Genomic DNA, 19,652 nt, shown 5'->3' with positions numbered 1-19,652 from the left:
AGGGAATCCAGTTAACACTGACCAGATACAGTGGTACCTCGCAAGACGAATGCCTCGCAAGATGAAAAACGCGCAAGACGAAAGAGTTTTCTGTTTTTTGAGTCGTTCCGCAAGACGAATTTCCGTATGGGCTTGCTTCGCAAGACGAAACGTCTTGCGAGTTCTTGCGAGTTTGTTTCCTTTTTCTTAAAGCCGCTAAGCCGTTAATAGCCGCTAAGCCGCTAATAGCCGCTAATAGCCGCTAAGCCGCTAATAGCCGTGCTTCGCAAGACGAAAAAACCGCAAGACGAAGAGACCCGTGGAACGGATTGATTTCATCTTGCGAGACACCACTGTATAGGTATCACCGGGTGCTGACTACATTGCAGTAACATACTTTGTCTCCTGTTTCCCCCAAATGTTTCAGAAGAAGAGAGCAGCTGAAGAAGCCTGCATCTCAGCTAGGAAGAAGAACTTGACTGGGGGGTTTAGTAGGGATTTGAGACTTTGGGGCTTTGGACAAATAGGACAACGTCCCTCATTGTTAGTGGCATTATATCCTAGCCTGCTCTCAAGCATTTTACTTGCACTTTTGTGCATCTGTTTGGAGCTTGAAGCTGGCAAGTCAGTGCACCTACTTGCAAATGCAAATGGATGGATTTGTCCCTTGTGGAGTGCACTTGCACCACAAGTAGGTAAAGAGTACCCAGGAACAAATGAGAAAGAGAAAAAACAAAATCAGATCAAATGAAGCCATGATGGAGGTGCTGCAGCGGAGGCTGCTCTCAAACTGTGCTAGACAAAAAGTGCCTTAAGACAAAAGTTGTGCTCAGAATGAAAGGATGGCTTTTGATTGTTTTCTTTCTCTGAAGAGGTAATAACATTACTGCAAAGGTGCTTTGTGTTCCTCCCTCTAAGGAACATACACATTTCCTTCCTGTACAGTCATTATCATATTATTACAAAAAGGAGATATTTTAAGGGAGGCCTGGCATTTTTTATATTAATTCCAGTCTCCTTTGCAGCTGCCTGTCTTTTGCTTTCAGTAATACTTGTTATCTGTTTTGCTGAATAGCTCAGTAGGTGCTGGGAGCATGTTGCTTTTCTTAGAACCTCAATTCCAGTAATGAGGCCATAATATCTCAACATTATTGAAGACCACCTTATAAAGAAAAGTTCCTTCAGGATAATATCCTTCTTCGTAGCTTGGGTAAGGAAACAGATCGCTGAGGACTTTCTTCCCTGGAGTTAATTTACTTTTACTTACCAACCTGTGGTGATTTCTAGAGTTCACATCACTCAGTGTTGTCAAGACTGCAAGCAATTTCTTTCTCGCCCATTGTGTTTTCTGTTAAATGAAACTGTCTTACTAGCTGGACAGTTTTTCCAAAGCGACTTGGTTTTTGATGTATAGGAGAAAAAAAGCAAAAAGGGTATGTGACCTGATGTGTCCCTGATTGTTACTTAGCAGATGGATGCCAAATATCTCTTGAGCTTGAAATGTACAGATAGTTTTCAGGTCAGAGCTGTTCCTACTCCAAGTAATGCCAAATAAAAGAACAGGAGGAACCTGGAAAAAATAAAGCATTCATTCTAGTGAAAGGCACAAAGATCATTCCCCCACCCCCCTTCTTAATTCAGTACCTTTATTGAATGGTGCAGCTCTCTTCAAACATAAACCTTTTTGCTTAAAAGTAGCTTTTATCAATGCTGATAAAAGGTTCCATGAAAGTGGTTAGGTAAGTGGTGTTAGTGTAATAAAACTGGTATGTAGACATTTAGGGTATGTTGTTAACGCAGCCATGCTACCGAAGGCAGAGATTTATTTCATACGCTTTTCAATGTCTTAACAATGTGGAGCATTGTTGGGTGGAATATCAAACATTTTCAGGGATGCACCCTTGAAATAGTTCAGTGTAAGGTGTGGCAGACATCCTGAGCCAGACATCCTGGAGAGCCAGACATCCTGGAGAGTGAAATCAAATGGGCCTTAGAAAGCACTGCAAATAACAAGGCCAGTGGAAGTGGTGGTATTCCAGCTGAACTATTTAAAATTTTAAAAGGTGATGCTGTTAAGGTGCTACACTCAATATGCCAGCAAGTTTGGAAAACTCAGCAGTGGCCAGAGGACTGGAGAAGATCAGTCTACACCCCAATTCCAAAGAAGGGCAGTGCCAAAGAATGCTCCAACTACCGCACAATTGCACTCATTTCACACGCTAGCAAGGTTATGCTTAAAATTCTACAAGGCAGGCTTAAGCAGTATGTGGACCGAGAACTCCCAGAAGTGCAAGCTGGATTTAGAAGAGGCAGAGGAACCAGAGACCAAATTGCAAACATGTGCTGGATTATGGAAAAAGCGAGAGAGTTCCACAAAGAAATCTACTTCTGCTTCATTGACTATGCAAAAGCCTTTGACTGTGTCGACCACAGCAAACTATGGCAAGTTTTCACATAAGTAAAACTCAGCTACAATTAAATTGGAAAGTGGAAAGCAGTTATGGTAACTTCAATTTTAAATGTTTTTATAGAATCCGTTCACATGTATCTGAAATAAAAGTGCTCAAGACTGAGATGTTGATAGTGGGGACTTTTGTAGTACAGAAAGCTTTTAGGGTTTAATTTTTTTATGATGTCATACTCTTCCCAGGGAGTTCTGCCTGGTTAGATTTATTGTAGTCCTTACAAGGCAAATGAAATAACTTTTCATGCTGCTTGGCTTTAGGGCTCTGTGAGTTGAATGGTTTTTAATACTGTGTTTATCATTCTGCTATTAATGTTTGGTATTGTTAATGGGTTTTTAACGTGTCTGGATCCTTTCTTTAATATACTGCGAATTTTAAAATTATGCTATACTTGCTAGCTAGTCTGGAGTCTCTGCATTTGCCAAAAAATGAAATAAGAACTGTCTGATCCCCGGATCCTACATAAGACTCAGTTGATCAGTGACCTTTGCGCTTAATTCCCATTTTATCTACTGTTGTGGTTAGCCAGTCATTTCCTACCTTACAGCTCCAATATGGAAATAGTTGCAATTCAGTGCACATTTTAATCCACTCAAGAACAATTCATCAATGTGTTTGAGCAATGCTTGAGACCCTCTCCTCAGCTGCTCTCTGTGCATCGCCTGCATGTTCTTGCCGTTTAAAATTGTGAGAATTCTTGTTTGAAGCTAACGTGGAAGAAACAGATTATTCATAGAGATGCATTTTCCTGTATTCCGTGTACAGCAGTGCAACAAGAAAGTCTCGGCCTCACTGATGTGGATCTTGAAGTCCTCCGGAGTCATCGCAAACCACCCCTGGCCACGTATCCTGCTCACTTTGATAACAACAGCTATAATATTAACAATGGCTATATTCAATATGGTAAGTTGAATTGGATTTTGTTTCCATTGCTATTTTTCTATCTTTCTGACGTGTTTCTGTGATGCTTGTTACATGCAGCAGTTTCACTCGGGTTTGGGATTGACTCAACCTGCCCCCAAAGTTGCACACTCTGGTTAGCCTTGCCCCTGGTGTCCACACATACGGTGATAACATCTGCAAGGAAAGAGATGTACATGCAGAGCCTTCTCTGTGCAGATGTTTGCAGTGGGGCCAGGGCTTATCAAAGAGCCCGGTGTTGGGGCTGGCTTGTTGACAGAGCTCCACTTGTGGATTGATGCAACTTTGGGGTTAGATCACCTGAATAGAGCTAATATAAATAAAGAAATGGGGCAAAGCCAGTGTCTGAGGAAACAAAGGAGTTGAAGAAAGGAGGCGCTGAGGAAGAAATAGGCCTAGAGAAAAATCTTACAAGGGTCTATACACCATTGGCAAGAAGGAACTAGACCAGCAAGGGAGATTTGAGAACTGTGGACCATAGCCTGGGTGGCAAAGTGGGTATATGGTTGCTAGGTCAATGATCTTGACCTCAACTAGTCTGCTGTACCTTTGACAATTTCCAGAGGGGTACCGTGTCACTCTCGTTGCATAAAAACCAACAAGAGTTCTGCGGCACCTTAAAGACTATAAATTTATTATGGTATCAGCTTTTATGGACTACCACCCACCTCGTCAGATACAACAAATCTTTCTTGCTAAGCACTGTTGCACATTTCAGGTCTCCAGAACCTGAAGGCTCATAGTCCTGGGCCAAAGCAAGATAGACTGAGGTAGTTGTTGTCCCACCCCCGTGGCGGCATTAAAGGCGGTTTGAAGATGAATTATTGTCCCTTTTGCCTCTAAAGGTGGTAGGTTCATGTCTCGTTTTTCCAGATCCTAAGAGATTTCATGTTTGTTCTAGTTTTTCTTGGACGATGATGGTGTGCTTGAATTCCTCTCCATGCTAAATACATCAAATGCAAGTTCTCTGAATGCAAGCAGTCATACCCTCTCGTATATGCAAAACAACTATTTTTTCCTTCCAGTAAGTTCATATTATATTTCTTATTTCAATAAGCTTGTTCTGGTACCGTCACTAGAGCCAGAAAGACTAAGGTCCACTTTGGAGGCACCTCTTAACGTTCCCTCCATAGTTGCTACTGCTATGCAAAGGTTTCCATTCCAAGGAAATGTCACACCTTCCCAGGAGCTGTTAGACATTCTAGCAAAGGGCCTTGGGGAAAGAAGTTCTGCTGGGTTCACTGGGACAAACTCCCAAGTGAGTGTACATAGGATTGGAGTCTTTTAGTCCAGTCCTAACTACATTTGCATGAAAGTCCATGCTCCTTCAGGTTCTGCAATTAAGGAGACTAAGGAGCAGGAAACCAGCAGGCAGTGCCAGCCTTTGGTTGGTTGTAAATGTGGGGGCAGGTTGAGCGTGGTGGGGCACTGCCCTGTTGGCCTTAATGGAGCAACCTCCACTGTCCTGAACCAAGAGGGAGGGGCTATTGTGTATTGTTGTCTCCTGGTTGGGAAGCAAGTACAACAATTATGCAGGATGGACCTGGGGAATTGATTATGTGGTTCCAGCATTTTAAATGTCACCACAGTGGCATGGGATGAAACCACAGAAACCATTGTGATAATGCCCCCTCTGATCTCATGGAGCATGTGAAAATAGGCTCTTGTGCATGGAAAACTCACTTGTCATGGAGAAGACTTGGATTCTTCACCCTGACACACACACTGTATGTGTGAATTTATTTTTATTTATTTTCTACTTGAGGGCACAACCACAGATTAGTGAGAACTAGGCCTTAGCTGCAAACTAAATCCAAATATTTGCTTTCCTTTTCCAGTACTTCATCTATAGCTGCATCCTGGGCATGATTTCCTGTTCTGTTTTCCTCCGGATAAATCATGAGCTGAAAATGGCAATCATGCTGCTTGCTCTCGTGGCCTATAATGTCATTCTTCTGCACACACATGGCTCTGTGCTGGACAACTACAGCAAATCCCTCTATACAATGGCCCCTCTGAAAAGGTAGGCAAGTGAATCTGAGCCTCAGGGAAGGAGCTGCTTAGGATCAAACTAGGTGTTGTTAGAGCCACAGAGCTGCCTGCACTGCGCTACTCCTCTGGTAATGTGTAGTAGTCAAACAAACGTGGCATGACATCAACATACTTTGTGGGCTCATCCACACTCCTGATTGTCCTGTGCCTAGAAATCACAGGGCCGAGAGGTTTTCTGCTTCTCCTGTGCTTTCTATGCACGGATCCAAGCCATGATTAATGGACTTCAATGTCTGTACACTAATGCGCAAAGCATGAGAAATAAACAAGATGAGCTTGAGCTCTTGGTACAGCAAACTAAATATGACATAATAGGCATCACTGAAACCTGGTGGGATAAGTCCCACGATTGGAATGTAATAATGGAGGGATACAATCTATTTCAGAGAAACAGACCAGACAAGAAAGGAGGAGGAGTGGCGTTATATGTCAGGGATGTGTATACCTGTGAAGAGATCCAAGATTTAGAACCTCAAAGCCAAAGTGAGAGCATTTGGGTCAAAATTAAGGGAGAGAAGAATAACAGTGACCTCATTGTGGGAGTTTACTATAGATCACCAAGCCAAACGGAGGACATAGATGATGCCTTCCTGGAACAGATGGCCAAGCATGCAAACGGAAGGGGGATGGTAGTAATGGGGGACTTCAATTACCTGGATATTTGTTGGATGTCAAACTCAGCCAAGAGCATAAGGTCAAACAGATTCCTCACTGGCCTTGCAGACAACTTCATTGTCCAGAAAGTGGGAGAAGCAACAAGAGGAACAGCCATTTTAGATCTGGTCCTAACCAATGTTGATGACCTGGTTAGTGGGGTAGAAGTGGAAGGATCATTAGGCGCGAGTGATCATGCTCTTCTGAAGTTTACTATACAGCGGAAAGGAGCAGCCAAGCATACTAGGACTCAATTTCTTGACTTTAAGAAAGCCGACTTCATAAAACTTAGGGAAGTGCTGGGTGAGATCCCATGGACAGTAAAATTAAAAGGAAAGGGAGTTCATGATGGCTGGGAGTTTGTTAAGAGAGAGATAGTAAAAGCACAACTTCAGGCAATACCAATGAGACGGAAACATGGAAGGTGCCTAAAGAAGCCAGGGTGGCTATCTAAAGAACTTTTAACTGAGTTAAGATTAAAAAAGGATGTGTACAAAAAATGGAAAAGGGGGAAACCACCAAAGAGGAATTCAAACAAATAGCCAGCACGTGTAGACACAAAGTCAGAAAAGCTAAAGCACAGAATGAACTCAGGCTTGCTAGAGAGGTTAAAAGCAACAGAAAAGGCTTTTATGGGTATGTTCATAGCAAAAGGAAGAACAAAGAAACAGTGGGGTCACTCAGAGGAGAAGATGGTGAAATGCAAACAGGGGACACAGAAAGGGCTGAACTCCTCAATGCCTTCTTTGCCTCAGTCTTCTCCGATAAAGAAAACAATGCCCGACCTGAAGAATTTGGAGCAAATGATTCAGCAGAGGAAACACAGCCCAGAATAACTAAGGAGATAGTACAAGAATACTTGGCTAGTCTAGATGTATTCAAGTCTCCAGGGCCAGATGAACTGCATCCAAGAGTATTAAAAGAACTGGCAGATGTGATCTCAGTACCACTGGCAGTCATCTTTTAGAATTCCTGGAGAACAGGCGAAGTCCCGGCAGACTGGAGGAGGGCAAATGTTGTCCCTATTTTCAAAAAGGGGAAAAGAGAGGACCCAAATAATTACCGCCCAGTCAGTCTGACATCAATACCAGGGAAGATTCTGGAGCAGATCATTAAGCAAACAGTCTGTGAGCACCTAGAAAGGAATGCTGTGATCACCAATAGTCAGCATGGATTTCTGAAAAATAAGTCATGTCAGACTAACCTGATCTCGTTTTTTGACAGAATTACAAGCCTGGTAGATGAAGGGAACGCAGTGGATGTAGCCTACCTTGATTTCAGCAAGGCATTTGACAAGGTGCCCCATGATATTCTTGTAAAGAAGCTGGTAAAATGCGGACTTGATTATGCTACTACTCTGTGGATTTGTAACTGGCTGGCTGACCGAACCCAAAGGGTGCTCATCAATGGTTCCTCTTCATCCTGGAGAAGAGTGACTAGTGGGGTGCCACAGGGTTCTGTCTTATTCAACATCTTTATCAACGACTTGGATGGTGGACTCAAGGGCATCCTGATCAAATTTGCAGATGACACCAAACTGGGAGGGGTGGCTAACACCCCAGAGGACAGGATCACACTTCAAAACGACCTTGACAGATTAGAGAACTGGGCCAAAACAAACAAAATGAATTTTAATAGGGAGAAATGTAAAGTATTGCACTTGGGCAAAAAAAATGAGAGGCACAAATACAAGATGGGTGACAGCTGGCTTGAGAGCAGTACATGTGAAAAGGATCTAGGAGTCTTGGTTGACCACAAACTTGACATGAGCCAACAGTGTGACGCGGCAGTTAAAAAAGCCAATACAATTCTGGGCTGCATCAATAGGAGTATAGCATCTAGATCAAGGGAAGTAATAGTGCCACTGTATTCTGCTCTGGTCAGACCTCACCTGGAGTACTGTGTCCAGTTCTGGGCACCACAGTTCAAGAAGGACACTGACAAACTGGAACGTGTCCAGAGGAGGGCAACCAAAATGGTCAAAGGCCTGGAAACGATTCCTTATGAAGAACGGCTAAGGGAGCTGGGCATGTTTAGCCTGGAGAAGAGGAGGTTAAGGGGTGATATGATAGCCATGTTCAAATATATAAAAGGATGTCACATAGAGGAGGGAGAAAGGTTGTTTTCTGCTGCTCCAGAGAAGCGGACACGGAGGAATGGATCCAAACTACAAGAAAGAAGGTTCCACCTAAACATTAGGAAGAACTTCCTGACAGTAAGAGCTGTTCGACAGTGGAATTTGCTGCCAAGGAGGGTGGTGGAGTCTCCTTCTTTGGAGGTCTTTAAGCAGAGGCTTGACAACCATATGTCAGGAGTGCTCTGATGGTGTTTCCTGCTTGGCAGGGGGTTGGACTCGATGGCCCTTGTGGTCTCTTCCAACTCTATGATTCTATGGTTTCCCTTTTGTCCTGGAGCTTTCCCCAGGGAAACCTGCTCTTTAGCACTGATGGGGCAGGTGGGGCTTGTCAAGCTGGGAAGGGAGCCCATCTGGGAGAAGGAAAACTGATTCTATACCTCCACTGCATTGTGGGATGTCTTTGGGAAAAGAAAAGGCTAAGGAGTGAATTCTACACAAATCCAGAATGGATTTGGATTGTGCCTTGTGTGCCTCCTTCTGGGAATTCCAGCAGCCAAGCTGGTGTCAAACGTATTGCCCTGCTTTCCTTTGGACCACATCAGTGAAGCTGAGAGGTGGGTCTTGTCCTCTTGGCAACTCATGACCTCCATATACACTGTCCAGTCAGTGTAGGGAGGTCACTTCAGTACTGCTACCGGAGCAAAAAGAATGCAGGAGGCAGAAGTTACAAGGTGCCGGTTTCTGCTGCCACAGCAGGCACTGTGATCCTTCAGCGGTTTGACTTCAACCCTGGAGATGCACTCCATTGCTTCATGAGACAGATGGATCCCAACAACAGTGCTGAATTGGATCAGACATAACTCAGTGGAAAACCCAATGGATGTTTTCTCTACCGGAGCTCTAAAGAGCAGGTTTCCCCATGGGAAAGCAGGGGGACCAGCAGAAGTGTGGACAAGCCCTGTGTTAGCCTGCTGGTTATGTGGGGTGTGGAGATCCACAGTATGGCGATGTCACGTCACTCATGGGCTCAGCAGTGGCAGCTCTGTCTCCCTTTAAAACCTAGTTTGGCCCCTGCTTCCTGGAGGAGGGAGGAAAAAACAATTGCGTTCAGTTCAGCTGTTTGGTTTAGGTTTTATAAGTAGCATGACAAAATAATAATAATGCAAATATCGCCAAGCAGGGCAGGCGTTAATTTTCAGGATTGCAGAATTGACCCATTAAATATGGAAATTCTGTCTTCAGATTTGTCAGGCTAGCAAGAGATAATGTTCTCTAGCATTAGTGATTATATGTGCAGTTACTGTGGCATTATTCATAGGAAACTAATATGTTCCACAAATGAGGTATTTAATTTTCTTTACCGTGACCAAAATTTCATTCTCTCAATACAAATTTCTTCAAAGGAAATGTGATTCATAAATGAAATAAATAAATAAAAATAAAGATCATAACTCTAGTTATCTGATCTCTTTATGAAAAGGGGCATGGGAACAAATAACAGTCTGAAAGCTTTATGCGCCTGGTGCGACCCTACTAGAGCGTAAATTGTTCCTCATATCCTATATAGTTCCTCTTTACAGCAGATGTATGTGTTGTCTGGAATCTTGCTGCAATTAAACTAATGGCAAGGGGGAGATCCCAAAATACGTTGGAAACTAGTCAGTCAGAGAGAAAACTTGACTTATTTTCATTGAACCCTGCTCATGAATTTCTTATGTGGAGAAACATTTGCTCACATCAGATAGCAGCCTGAAGTGTTATAGTGCAAGAAATGCTTTACAGCTTGCATTTCATCGTATAATCTGGTCCTCCATAGCAGCAACTCAAAGGAAAGTGGACAGGCTCAGAATATGAATAGCATTTTTGTTTTCCTGCCAATTCTACTTACGCATTTGCTTTCACAGACCAGGGATACTGAAAGATCTCAAGACAATGGGCTCGGTGTCCCTCTTCATCTTCTTCATCACTCTGCTGGTACTCAGCAGGCAGGTAGGAACCTCCATCTTTTCCCACCTTTTCATACCACTTGAAAGGTTCGCTCTGCGAACAGTTTAGGAGGCTCCCACTGTTTCTCGCTTACTGCATTGTCACAGTTACCTCTCGCATTGAACAGCTGGATCGCCTTATGCTTGTTAGACAAAATGTTGTGGCATGAAACAATCACCAGAGAACCCAACTGAACATCGTATTGGTTCTGAGGTGTGAAATAATTAAATCTTCTTTGAAATTGTCATTTTTTACACCTTTAAACCCTAGAAGCTTGCCTTGAGATTTTTGCTCAGATTCCATTTGTTTGTGTACAAATTGTCTCCCCCGCCCCATTTAGATCCATAGTGGTAAGCAGCAAGGCAGGTTTATTTGTTTTATTGTTTACAGCTTCTTGATCATACAGTGTTGTTCAGAAAAATTTGTTCTGGAAACCTCTATTCATAGTATCAAGAATTTTGTTTGCATGTTGCTTTGTATTTAGTGTAGGTTGCAAGACCAAGAAAAGTTGTTTATTTATTATTACGTTTATATCCTGCCTTCCCTTCAAGGATCTCAAGGTTTTGTGAACATTTTACCCCCAGCCACAAGGTCACCAAATGAGCTTCATGTTGGAGTGGAGATTTAAAACTGGGTTTTCCTAGTCCATCCCTCTAACCACTACCCCACACTGGCACCATAAGAAATGCTGTGATGATATGCTTGTCAGTTGTTGGTGAAAGCTAGTCAGCTATAAGTACAAAGAGCAGGGCCTTTTCTGTGGTGCCCCCTCTCAATTGGTGGAACTTAATTCTAGGCTAAATGAGGCAAGCTGACGTCTTTAAACAAGCTCTATAGACACTTCTTTAGGATTGTCTTCGTGCTGTGCTGTGCATTGGGCTCTTTTTAGATCCCTGCATTGTAGGGGGTTGGACCTTGGGCTCCCTTCCAACTCTACAATTCTATGAGTCTGTGATTAAAATATAAGGTTGATTGTTGGGCTAGACTAGTTGGGCCTTGTGGCCAAGGCTCATTTTAGTCCTACATTTATTTGTCATCGGAATCAGAGTTGTTTATTGTTGTATTTTAAATCTTGTTAAACTGCTGTGTGAGATTATTGTTCTGAAAAGTAGCACGCAAACCTTTTCAATTAATACATGAATACATTCTTGTTTTTTGTAGATGAACTTTAATATAAAACAGAGTATGTTGTTACTTGTAAAACTAAACACTCAACTTTTTGAAAATGACAATTTCTATAGCATTGAGCTTCTCACATTAAAGTACAGGTTATTCATAACCTGTTGGGAGAGGTGTTTAAATATGAATTCAGGATTGTGTTTGCCCGTACCAATTTACTGATAATGACCAGTTTACTGCAGTAATTTCGGCAGTTTGGTTTTCTAAGAGGTCTATTTTTGTGTTACAACGGCTGGTGCTCTTTCACTTTATGAGCTCTGCTAGCAAGAGCTGAGAGCGACATTGTTTGTTTTGCTCAGTAAATTAGCCTAGGATAGTAATGAGGCATTGAAAGGCCACAGTTCTAATTCTCATGATAAATATGCACTTGAACAAAGCATCTCTTGGCTATATTTTGCATTATAAGGTCAGTTTGGAAAATGGTTCATCATCTGAGTTTGCCTCATGGCACTATCTGTAAATGCTTTTGAGTAGAAACTGAAGTCAGTTCCTTGATTCTCACATAGATAATAAATTCTGAGGGCTTTTATTAAAAACATAGGGCCTGCCTTAGTGACTCAGTTCTGAAGTCCACCTGGATCCAATTGAAGAGGGTGTAAATAGGACGTGCCCTGCCAAGCAACTTCCCCACCTTCTTGTTTTTACTAGAGGTCGACTTGCTCTTCACATGGAGGTTTCACTCAGCTGTCACGGCTGACAGCACTCATTGCCAAAGTGCATGCGCTGGATACTTCAGGGCTGGATTACTGCAAGGCACTCTGTGTGGGGCTTCCCTCACACTTGATCCAGAGGCTACTTTTGGTGCAGGATGCTGCAGCACAATTGCTGACGGGAGTGAGGCCCTTTCAGGATACAGCACCTGTCATAGCTGACAACTTACAGATTTGAAAATAAGGGACCAGCAGCCTCAAAAATAAGGGATCAGCAGCCAAAATAAGGGATTTTGGCTTAGTTTATACAGGAATCCATCCGGCACTCATGGAGCCATGCTGCTTTGGCTGCGACTGACTGGGTTTTGCAGGGGGTTGGACTAGATGATCCTAAGGGTCTACAACCCCCACCAAAGAAGAGGGGCAGACAAAACTGATGAACGACGTAGAGATGGCAAAGCTTACAGGCAGAATTAGAAACCAGGAAGAGGATCTCTTTAATAAAGAATGGGGCAAGTTTATAATTTAGTTGAAAAGCTATTGTAAAGAGTTACATACATTGGTAGGATTGACAGAAAACTTGTAGTAAAAATTTGAACTATGAATGGACAAATGATTTATAAAAATAGAGTTATGAAAGGGATGCAGAGGGGGAAATCACTACATTAAGATGCTGCACTGGTTGGAGGGGATGCTCAGCAGCATGTTGGGGCTGCCGTCGTCGTCCTGGCGCCAGGAGTTCCATCGGCCCTTCCCCGCCCGAGGGGGGGGGGAAGGGAGAGAGACTCTTGCCCACACCGCCTGCGAGCCTGGCATGAGGCAGTTGTGGCACAGCCGCGGCCACTGAAGCGCCACCCTTCTGTGTCCCTCCCCATCCCCTCCTCTTCCTCCTCCCTCAGTCCGCCTCCTCAGCCGCTGCCCCCTCCGGCTTCCCCGGCAGAAGTCTCACAAGAGGGGGCTGCCTGCTCACCCGCCACCACCCGTCTCCTCACGACGCGCCCCTGAGGGGGAAAAGGGAGAGGCGGAGACACGGCAGCTCGTGCGCGTGCTCTCTCTCACTCTCTCGAGGCGGAGGACCCCAAGCCGCTGCTTCCCTCCCGAGCCAGGCGAGCATGAAACCCGGGATATTTAAGGGACATCATCAATAAGGGACAGCAGCGGGAAATGGCGCTGGGATAAGGGAGTTTCCCGCCATAAAGGGACGGTTGACAGCTATGGCGCCTCTGCTCAGAGACCTGCACTGGTTGCTGATCTGCTACAAGGCTGAGTTCCTGGTGTCACTGTTAGTAGACAATGTCATGTGACAAAGACACCTGAGAGCAGAAGCAGCCAAGCAGGGGCTGGCAGGGGCTGGGACCGCACAGCCATTGGGGCCTAGTCAAGGTCTCCAGGCCGGACTGCAGACTGGGGCGTCCCTCTGGCAGGGGACTCGGCAGCCAGTTTCTCTTTGTGCTCTCTGTAAGTTTTCAGTCAGAGTCCGTCTGCCTCCGCTGTGAGCAGAGCAGTATGGAATCTCAGTCAAACTGTTTGGAACCATGTTGTTTATGAAGAAGTTTATTTTAACTCAGTAAAGCTCTTATTCTTTAAAACTCTGCATTATTAATTTACGCTGCACGTCATACAAAGCCATTAACAACTTGGGCCAGTTTACCTACGAGATCCTCTGACCCTGCCTGTGCCCTCTCAGCTGCCTCGGTCTGTGAATTTGACACTATTACAGGCGCCTTCGTAAGAAATTGGTTGTTTTGTGTGGCTGCGCCTAGACTTTGGAACTCCCTGCCTCTTGAGATCAAGCAAGCGCCTTCACTGTACTTTTTTTGGCACATGCTGATAACATTCCTGTTTAAACAAGCCCTACTCAGATGCTTAGAAAGTTGAGGTAATTCTAATCTGCTTTAGTATTTTAACTTTTGTATGTTTTAAAGCAGAACTATTACTTGATTTTACTGTTTCATCTTTTTGTAAACCGCTCTGAGGTTTTTTATAATCAAGCGGGGTATAAAGTTTATGAAATAAGTAAGTAATGTTGTCCCTTACCACATTTTGTGTCAGTGTTGTGTAGTGAAGCACTTTGATATTGCCAGTCCATCCCCTCTAGAAATATGTCACCCAAAGATTAATAAAGCAGATCTGTTTTATGTCAGCTAAAACGAGAACAAAAAAGGAGCATTGCTGTTGTTTTACTTTGCCTCTTTGCCTGATTCTCCTTAGTGCTGCCTCGGCAGGACTGCAGATTTGTTGCCTTGCCGGCTCTGTGTTTTTGCACTGCCGTGCCAATGGGGTTTAGCTGGGCCAGCAGGAACCAGCCCAAGACCGGGGGGCTGTTTAATTCCATCCAGATATTGTTCTCCTGTGGGCTGTGTCAATATTGTGCTTGTGGAATGCAATTTAATTGAAACTCTCCTTACCACTGTGGAATATTAATACTGTGATAAAGTACCTTATTAAGCTTTGAGTAGACTTTAACTCTTATTTGGTGGCTAGTGCTGAAGGTCAGATCTTGTGAATTTTTTGCCAGCCCCACAACCTCAACCTCTCCAGCCGTTGAGCTTCTGGCGTGTAACATGCTTCATAGGCAACTAGTGCTTGAATCATAGAATTGTAGGGTTGGAAGGGACTGCAAGGGTCATCTAGTCCAACCCCCTGCAGTGCAGGAATCTTTTGCCCAACGTGGACCCTGAGATGAAGAGTCTCCTGCTCTACTGACTGAGCTATCCCAGTTAGCTGCTGGATTGCACGGTGTGCACACACACATCTATTCCAGTGCAATCTTTGTTCTTTCAAAAAATGTTTTATTTAGATTATTTTAAAAATCTGTATACAATATTTTGCCATCTTTTATTATAATTTCTTTTTAAAAATATATTTTTATTGAACAGTTTTAACAGACAAATTATCAATCAATATAACCAATTACATTCCCCCCCTTTTATTCCCTCCCATTCCTTCCTCTCCCACCCTCCAGAGACTTCCCTCAGCTCCACACTCTGATTTGTTTGCACATATTATTCTCTGCATGTTAAAAAGTTATACATATTGTTACCTTATCTATCCTATGTTCTACTAATAAATTTGTGGATGTTTATTCAAAACCTGCCAAGGAATCCAAGTCTTTTTGTTGTCTTTTTAAATAGTTTGTAAAAAGTTCCCATTCTTCCTTGAAGTCGCGGTTGTCCTTCTCTCGTGGTTTATATGTTAATTTGTCCTAAAATCCCTAACAAAAATGCTTCTGGTTCTTTTACAAATGTCACTTTGAACATTTTTTTTCAGTTCATTATATTTCATCTCCCAATTTTTTTTAACTTCTCTACATTCCCACCACATATGATACAAAGTACCTTCTTTTTCCTTACATTTCCAACATATATTTGACACAGTTTTATACATTATTGCCATTTTTACTGGTGTGATATACCATCTATACATCTTTTTCATATAGTTTTCCTTCAGAAGAGAACAGTCTGTAAATTTCAAATCTACTTTCCATAATTTTCCCCAGTTCTCAAATTGTATATTATGTCCTATATCTTGCACCCATTTAATCATAACCGATTTGACCTCCTCGTCTCTCGTTTCCCATTCTAGCAGTATACTACTGTATTTTTCCTTCTATAACACGCAGATTTTTTCTCCTAAAAAGGAAGGGGAAATGTCTGTGCGTGTTATTGAGCGAATGTGTGGTCCCTGGAGCCAAATGGCGCGAGGGGAGGCAAAAAAATATCAGGCAAAAATCAAATCGCGCGTCTCCTAGAACGGAAACCTGAAAAGAGGAAGCGGCTGCTTTCCTGCATTCTGCCTCAGGGTCTTACTGCCCACCCACCTCTGTTTCCTTGCTGTGTTTGCTCAAACGGAACAAAGAGCAGGGAAAGCCCCTCCCCTCCAGGCAAGCCGAGGGGAAAACATGCAGGAGGGAGAGAGAGAGAGAGAGAGAGAGAGGGAGAGAGCTGGCTGGCTTGGGTGGGTAGGTGAGGGAAAACTTTTGCCTTCCTTTCCTCCCTCCCGTTATACCCCTCTCCTGCATTCTTAGCCAGCTGCTTCTCTGCACACCCCTCTCGTGCTCCTTGTCCCTTCTGTGTTTTTCCTTCCCTCCCCACTTAAAATGTGGTTAAAAAGCATGGATCCACATGGATCCTCAGGATCTTTGCATTGGGTCAGCCCAAATTCACCATCAGATCACATAGCATGTCCATGGCTACAGCCTGCCCCCCCAAAATCACGCACCCACTGTTGCCTGGGGCTGCAATGGTGCAAAAATGTGGTTAAAAAGCATGGATCCACATGGATCCTCAGGATCTTTGCATTGGGTCACCCCAAATTCACCATCAGATCACATAGCATGTCCATGGCTACAGCCTGCCCCCCAAAAATCACGCACCCACTGTTGCCTGGGGCTGCAATGGTGCAAAAATGTGGTTAAAAAGCATGGATCTACATGGATCCTCAGGATCTTTGCATTGGGTCAGCCCAAATTCACCATCAGATCACATAGCATGTCCATGGCTACAGCCTGCCCCCCCAAAATCACGCACCCACTGTTGCCTGGGGCTGCAATGGTGCAAAAATGTGGTTAAAAAGCATGGATCTACATGGATCCTCAGGATCTTTGCATTGGGTCAGCCCAAATTCACCATCAGATCACATAGCATGTCCATGGCTACAGCCTGCCCCCCCAAAATCACGCACCCACTGTTGCCTGGGGCTGCAATGGTGCAAAAATGTGGTTACAAAGCATGGATCCACAGGGATTCTCAGGATCTTTGCATTGGGTCAGCCCAAATTCACCATCAGATCACATAGCATGTCCATGGCTACAGCCTGCCCCCCCAAAATCACGCACCCACTGTTGCCTGGGGCTGCAATGGTGCAAAAACGTGGTTACAAAGCATGGATCCACAGGGATTCTCAGGATTTTTGCATTGGGTCACCCCAAATTCACCATCAGATCACATGTCTGTGGCCACAGCATGAAGCACAAAAATGATACATCCACTGTTTCATTCAGAATGTTTTTTCCCTTGTTTTCCTCCTCTAAAAACGATGTGCGTGTTATGGTCAGGTGCGTGTTATAGAGCGAAAAATACGGTATATTCTTTCTTCAATAACTTCGTGTCTTCTTCTATAACCTCTTTTTGGAATCTAGAGATTGTATAACTAAACCCTTTTTTGCTATCTTCCTTATAAATTTCATTTAATTGTCTGTAATGCAACCAACTCTGAAAATGGTCTTTAATTTCATCATAATCTTTTAGTTTCCATTTTCCTTCTTGATCTCTCAATAAGTCTCTGTATGTAGGCTGTTATGTACTGAAGTTCTCACCCTGGGCCAGCAGGGGGATACTGTAGATAGTTAGTTGTGCAAATGAAGGATCAAAAATGACGTTCAGTGATTCGATAGTTTTAGAAAGTTGTTACAGTAACGTGGTACTGGAGCTCTATATAAGCAGGCTGACTGAGCCCTTCAGCTCAGTTCTGTCCTGGCCTGTGAATAAACAAGAGCTGTTTGAAGAATTGCTTAACACAGGCCATTTCCCCTTTTTGCCAAGCGGTTTGAGTAATGAAGCTTCAATTGGTGATAGCCACCAAAGTATTTTTTGTTCTATTAAATCTTTATATCTCTTCCATACTCTCATTAATGATTTCCTAATGAAATGATTGTAAAATCCTTTATGTACTTTCCCTTTTCCATAGCATAAATATGCATGCCATCCATATTTGTTATCATGACCTTCTAAATCTAATGCTTCTTCCTTTTCCAGTTTTATCCAGTCCCTAATCCAAACCAAGCATGCAGCCTCATAGTACAGTTTAAGGTCTGGGAGGGCAAGGGCCTCCTCTTTCTCTTGTGTCTATAAGTAAGGTAAAGGTAAAGGGACCCCTGACCATTAGGGCCAGTCATGACCGGCTCTGGGGTTGCGGCGCTCATCTCGCTTTATTGGCCAAGGGAGCCGGCGTACAGCTTCCGGGTCATGTGGCCAGCATAAGTAAGCCGCTTCTGGTGAACCAGAGCAGTGCATGGAAACGCCGTTTACCTTCCCACCAGAGCGGTACCTGTTGATCTACTTGCACTTTGATGTGCTTTCGAACTGCTAGGTTGGCAGGAGCAGGGACCGAGCAACGGAAGCTCACCCCATCGCGGGGATTCAAATCGCCGACCTTTTGATCGGCAAGTCCTAGGCTCTGCGGTTTGACCCACAGCGTCACCTAAGTCCCTAAGTCTGTAAGTATCTTATGTTTAATGCTTGGCCTTTTGGCCCCCCAGACAAACTTAGAAATATCCTTTGGCCATCTTTTGAGACAATCATCCTTAACCATTACTGGGACTGCCTGAAAAAGGAAGAGCATCTTCGGCAACACATTCATTTTAATCACAGCAATTCTTCCTAATAGGGAGAGATTCATTCTGCTCCAAATTTCTCAATTCCTTTTTATCTCACACCATACTTTTTCGCAGTTGTCATTATACACATTTATATTCCTTTTTAAAAAAATAATCTTTATTGGTTTTTCAGTTACATACTCCACATACACATATTGTATTACATTTTACATTTATCCTTGCTCCTGAGAGCTGACTTCCTTCCTTCCTTCTTCTGGCTTTTTTGTATCGCATCTAACTTTTTCACATTGTCTTTATCCATTTTGCATATTGTTGTTCTTCCATATTTGTCCATATTTGTCCATAGTGTATTTGTACACAAATAAATCTTTCTATTTACACAATTCTTGTTGTCTATCTATATTCATTTGTGATTGCTATTAATTACATTAGTCACATTATACATTTTACTTATTATTTTTATTATCCGATGAATTTCTTTGTATTTCACGTTATGAGGATTATTTCAGTTCTATTGGTTTCATTATTTCACCTTATCTTTCCTATATACAACATATTTTTTCCCATTTTTTTTTAAATGTTTCCTCGCCCTGTTGTCTAATTTTTGCCGTTAATTTAGCTAGTTCTGTGTATTCCATTACCTTCTGTCGCCATTGTTCTACTGTTGGTAATTGCTGTTGTTTCCAAACCTGAGCTAATAATAATCTTGCCACTGTTGTTGCGTATAAAAACAGTTTCTGATCATTCTTAACAATATCTTCTCCTACCATTCCCAACAAGAATGCCTCTGGCTTTTTCAAAAACGTGTATCTAAAGATCTTCTTTAGTTCATTGTATATGTTTTCCCAGTAGGTTTTCACCTTATCACATGACCACTGCATGTGAAAGAAACTACAGTGGTGCCTCGCAAGACGAAATTAATCCGTTCCGCGAGTCTCTTCGTCTTGCGGTTTTTTCGTCTTGCGAAGCACGGCTATTAGCGGCTTAGCGGCTTAGCGGCTATTAACGGCTTAGCGGCTTTAAGAAAAAGGAAACAAACTCGCAAGAACTCGCAAGACGTTTCGTTTTGCGAAGCAAGCCCATAGGGAAATTCGTCTTGCGGAACGACTCAAAAAACGGAAAACTCTTTCGTCTTGCGCGTTTTTCGTCTTGCGAGGCATTCGTCTTGCGAGGTACCACTGTACCTTCTTTCACCCCACATTTCCAGCAATTCTTGTTTCCTGTTTTATACATCCTTGTCAGTTTAATTGGAATGAGGTACCATCTATACATCATTTTTAACAGCTTTTCTTTCAACAATGTACATGCTGTAAATTTTAGCCCAGTGTTCCATAATTTTGACCACTTCTCAT

The 19,652-nt window shown here is 43.2% G+C and overlaps 1 protein-coding gene across 2 annotated transcripts in view; it reads left to right on the top strand.

Moving 5' to 3' along the window:
* Nucleotides 1-19,652, top strand: part of ADCY2 (adenylate cyclase 2) — a gene marked incomplete at its 5' end in the record, with an annotated part of 149,422 nt that overhangs the window by 110,203 nt on the left and 19,567 nt on the right. For both annotated transcript variants that reach the window (XM_081872615.1, XM_081872616.1), the window contains 4 exons: nucleotides 3,210-3,347; nucleotides 4,267-4,389; nucleotides 5,204-5,388; nucleotides 10,053-10,137. In XM_081872615.1, the coding sequence (XP_081728741.1) occupies nucleotides 3,210-3,347; nucleotides 4,267-4,389; nucleotides 5,204-5,388; nucleotides 10,053-10,137 (531 nt within the window). The remainder of the gene's footprint in view (nucleotides 1-3,209; nucleotides 3,348-4,266; nucleotides 4,390-5,203; nucleotides 5,389-10,052; nucleotides 10,138-19,652) is intronic.

Source organism: Podarcis erhardii, assembly GCF_964252035.2.
Source record: "Podarcis erhardii genome assembly, chromosome: 8".
NCBI lineage: Eukaryota > Metazoa > Chordata > Lepidosauria > Squamata > Lacertidae > Podarcis > Podarcis erhardii.
Note: the sequence above shows the minus strand (reverse complement) of the source record. Positions and strands in the feature narration are given on the sequence as shown.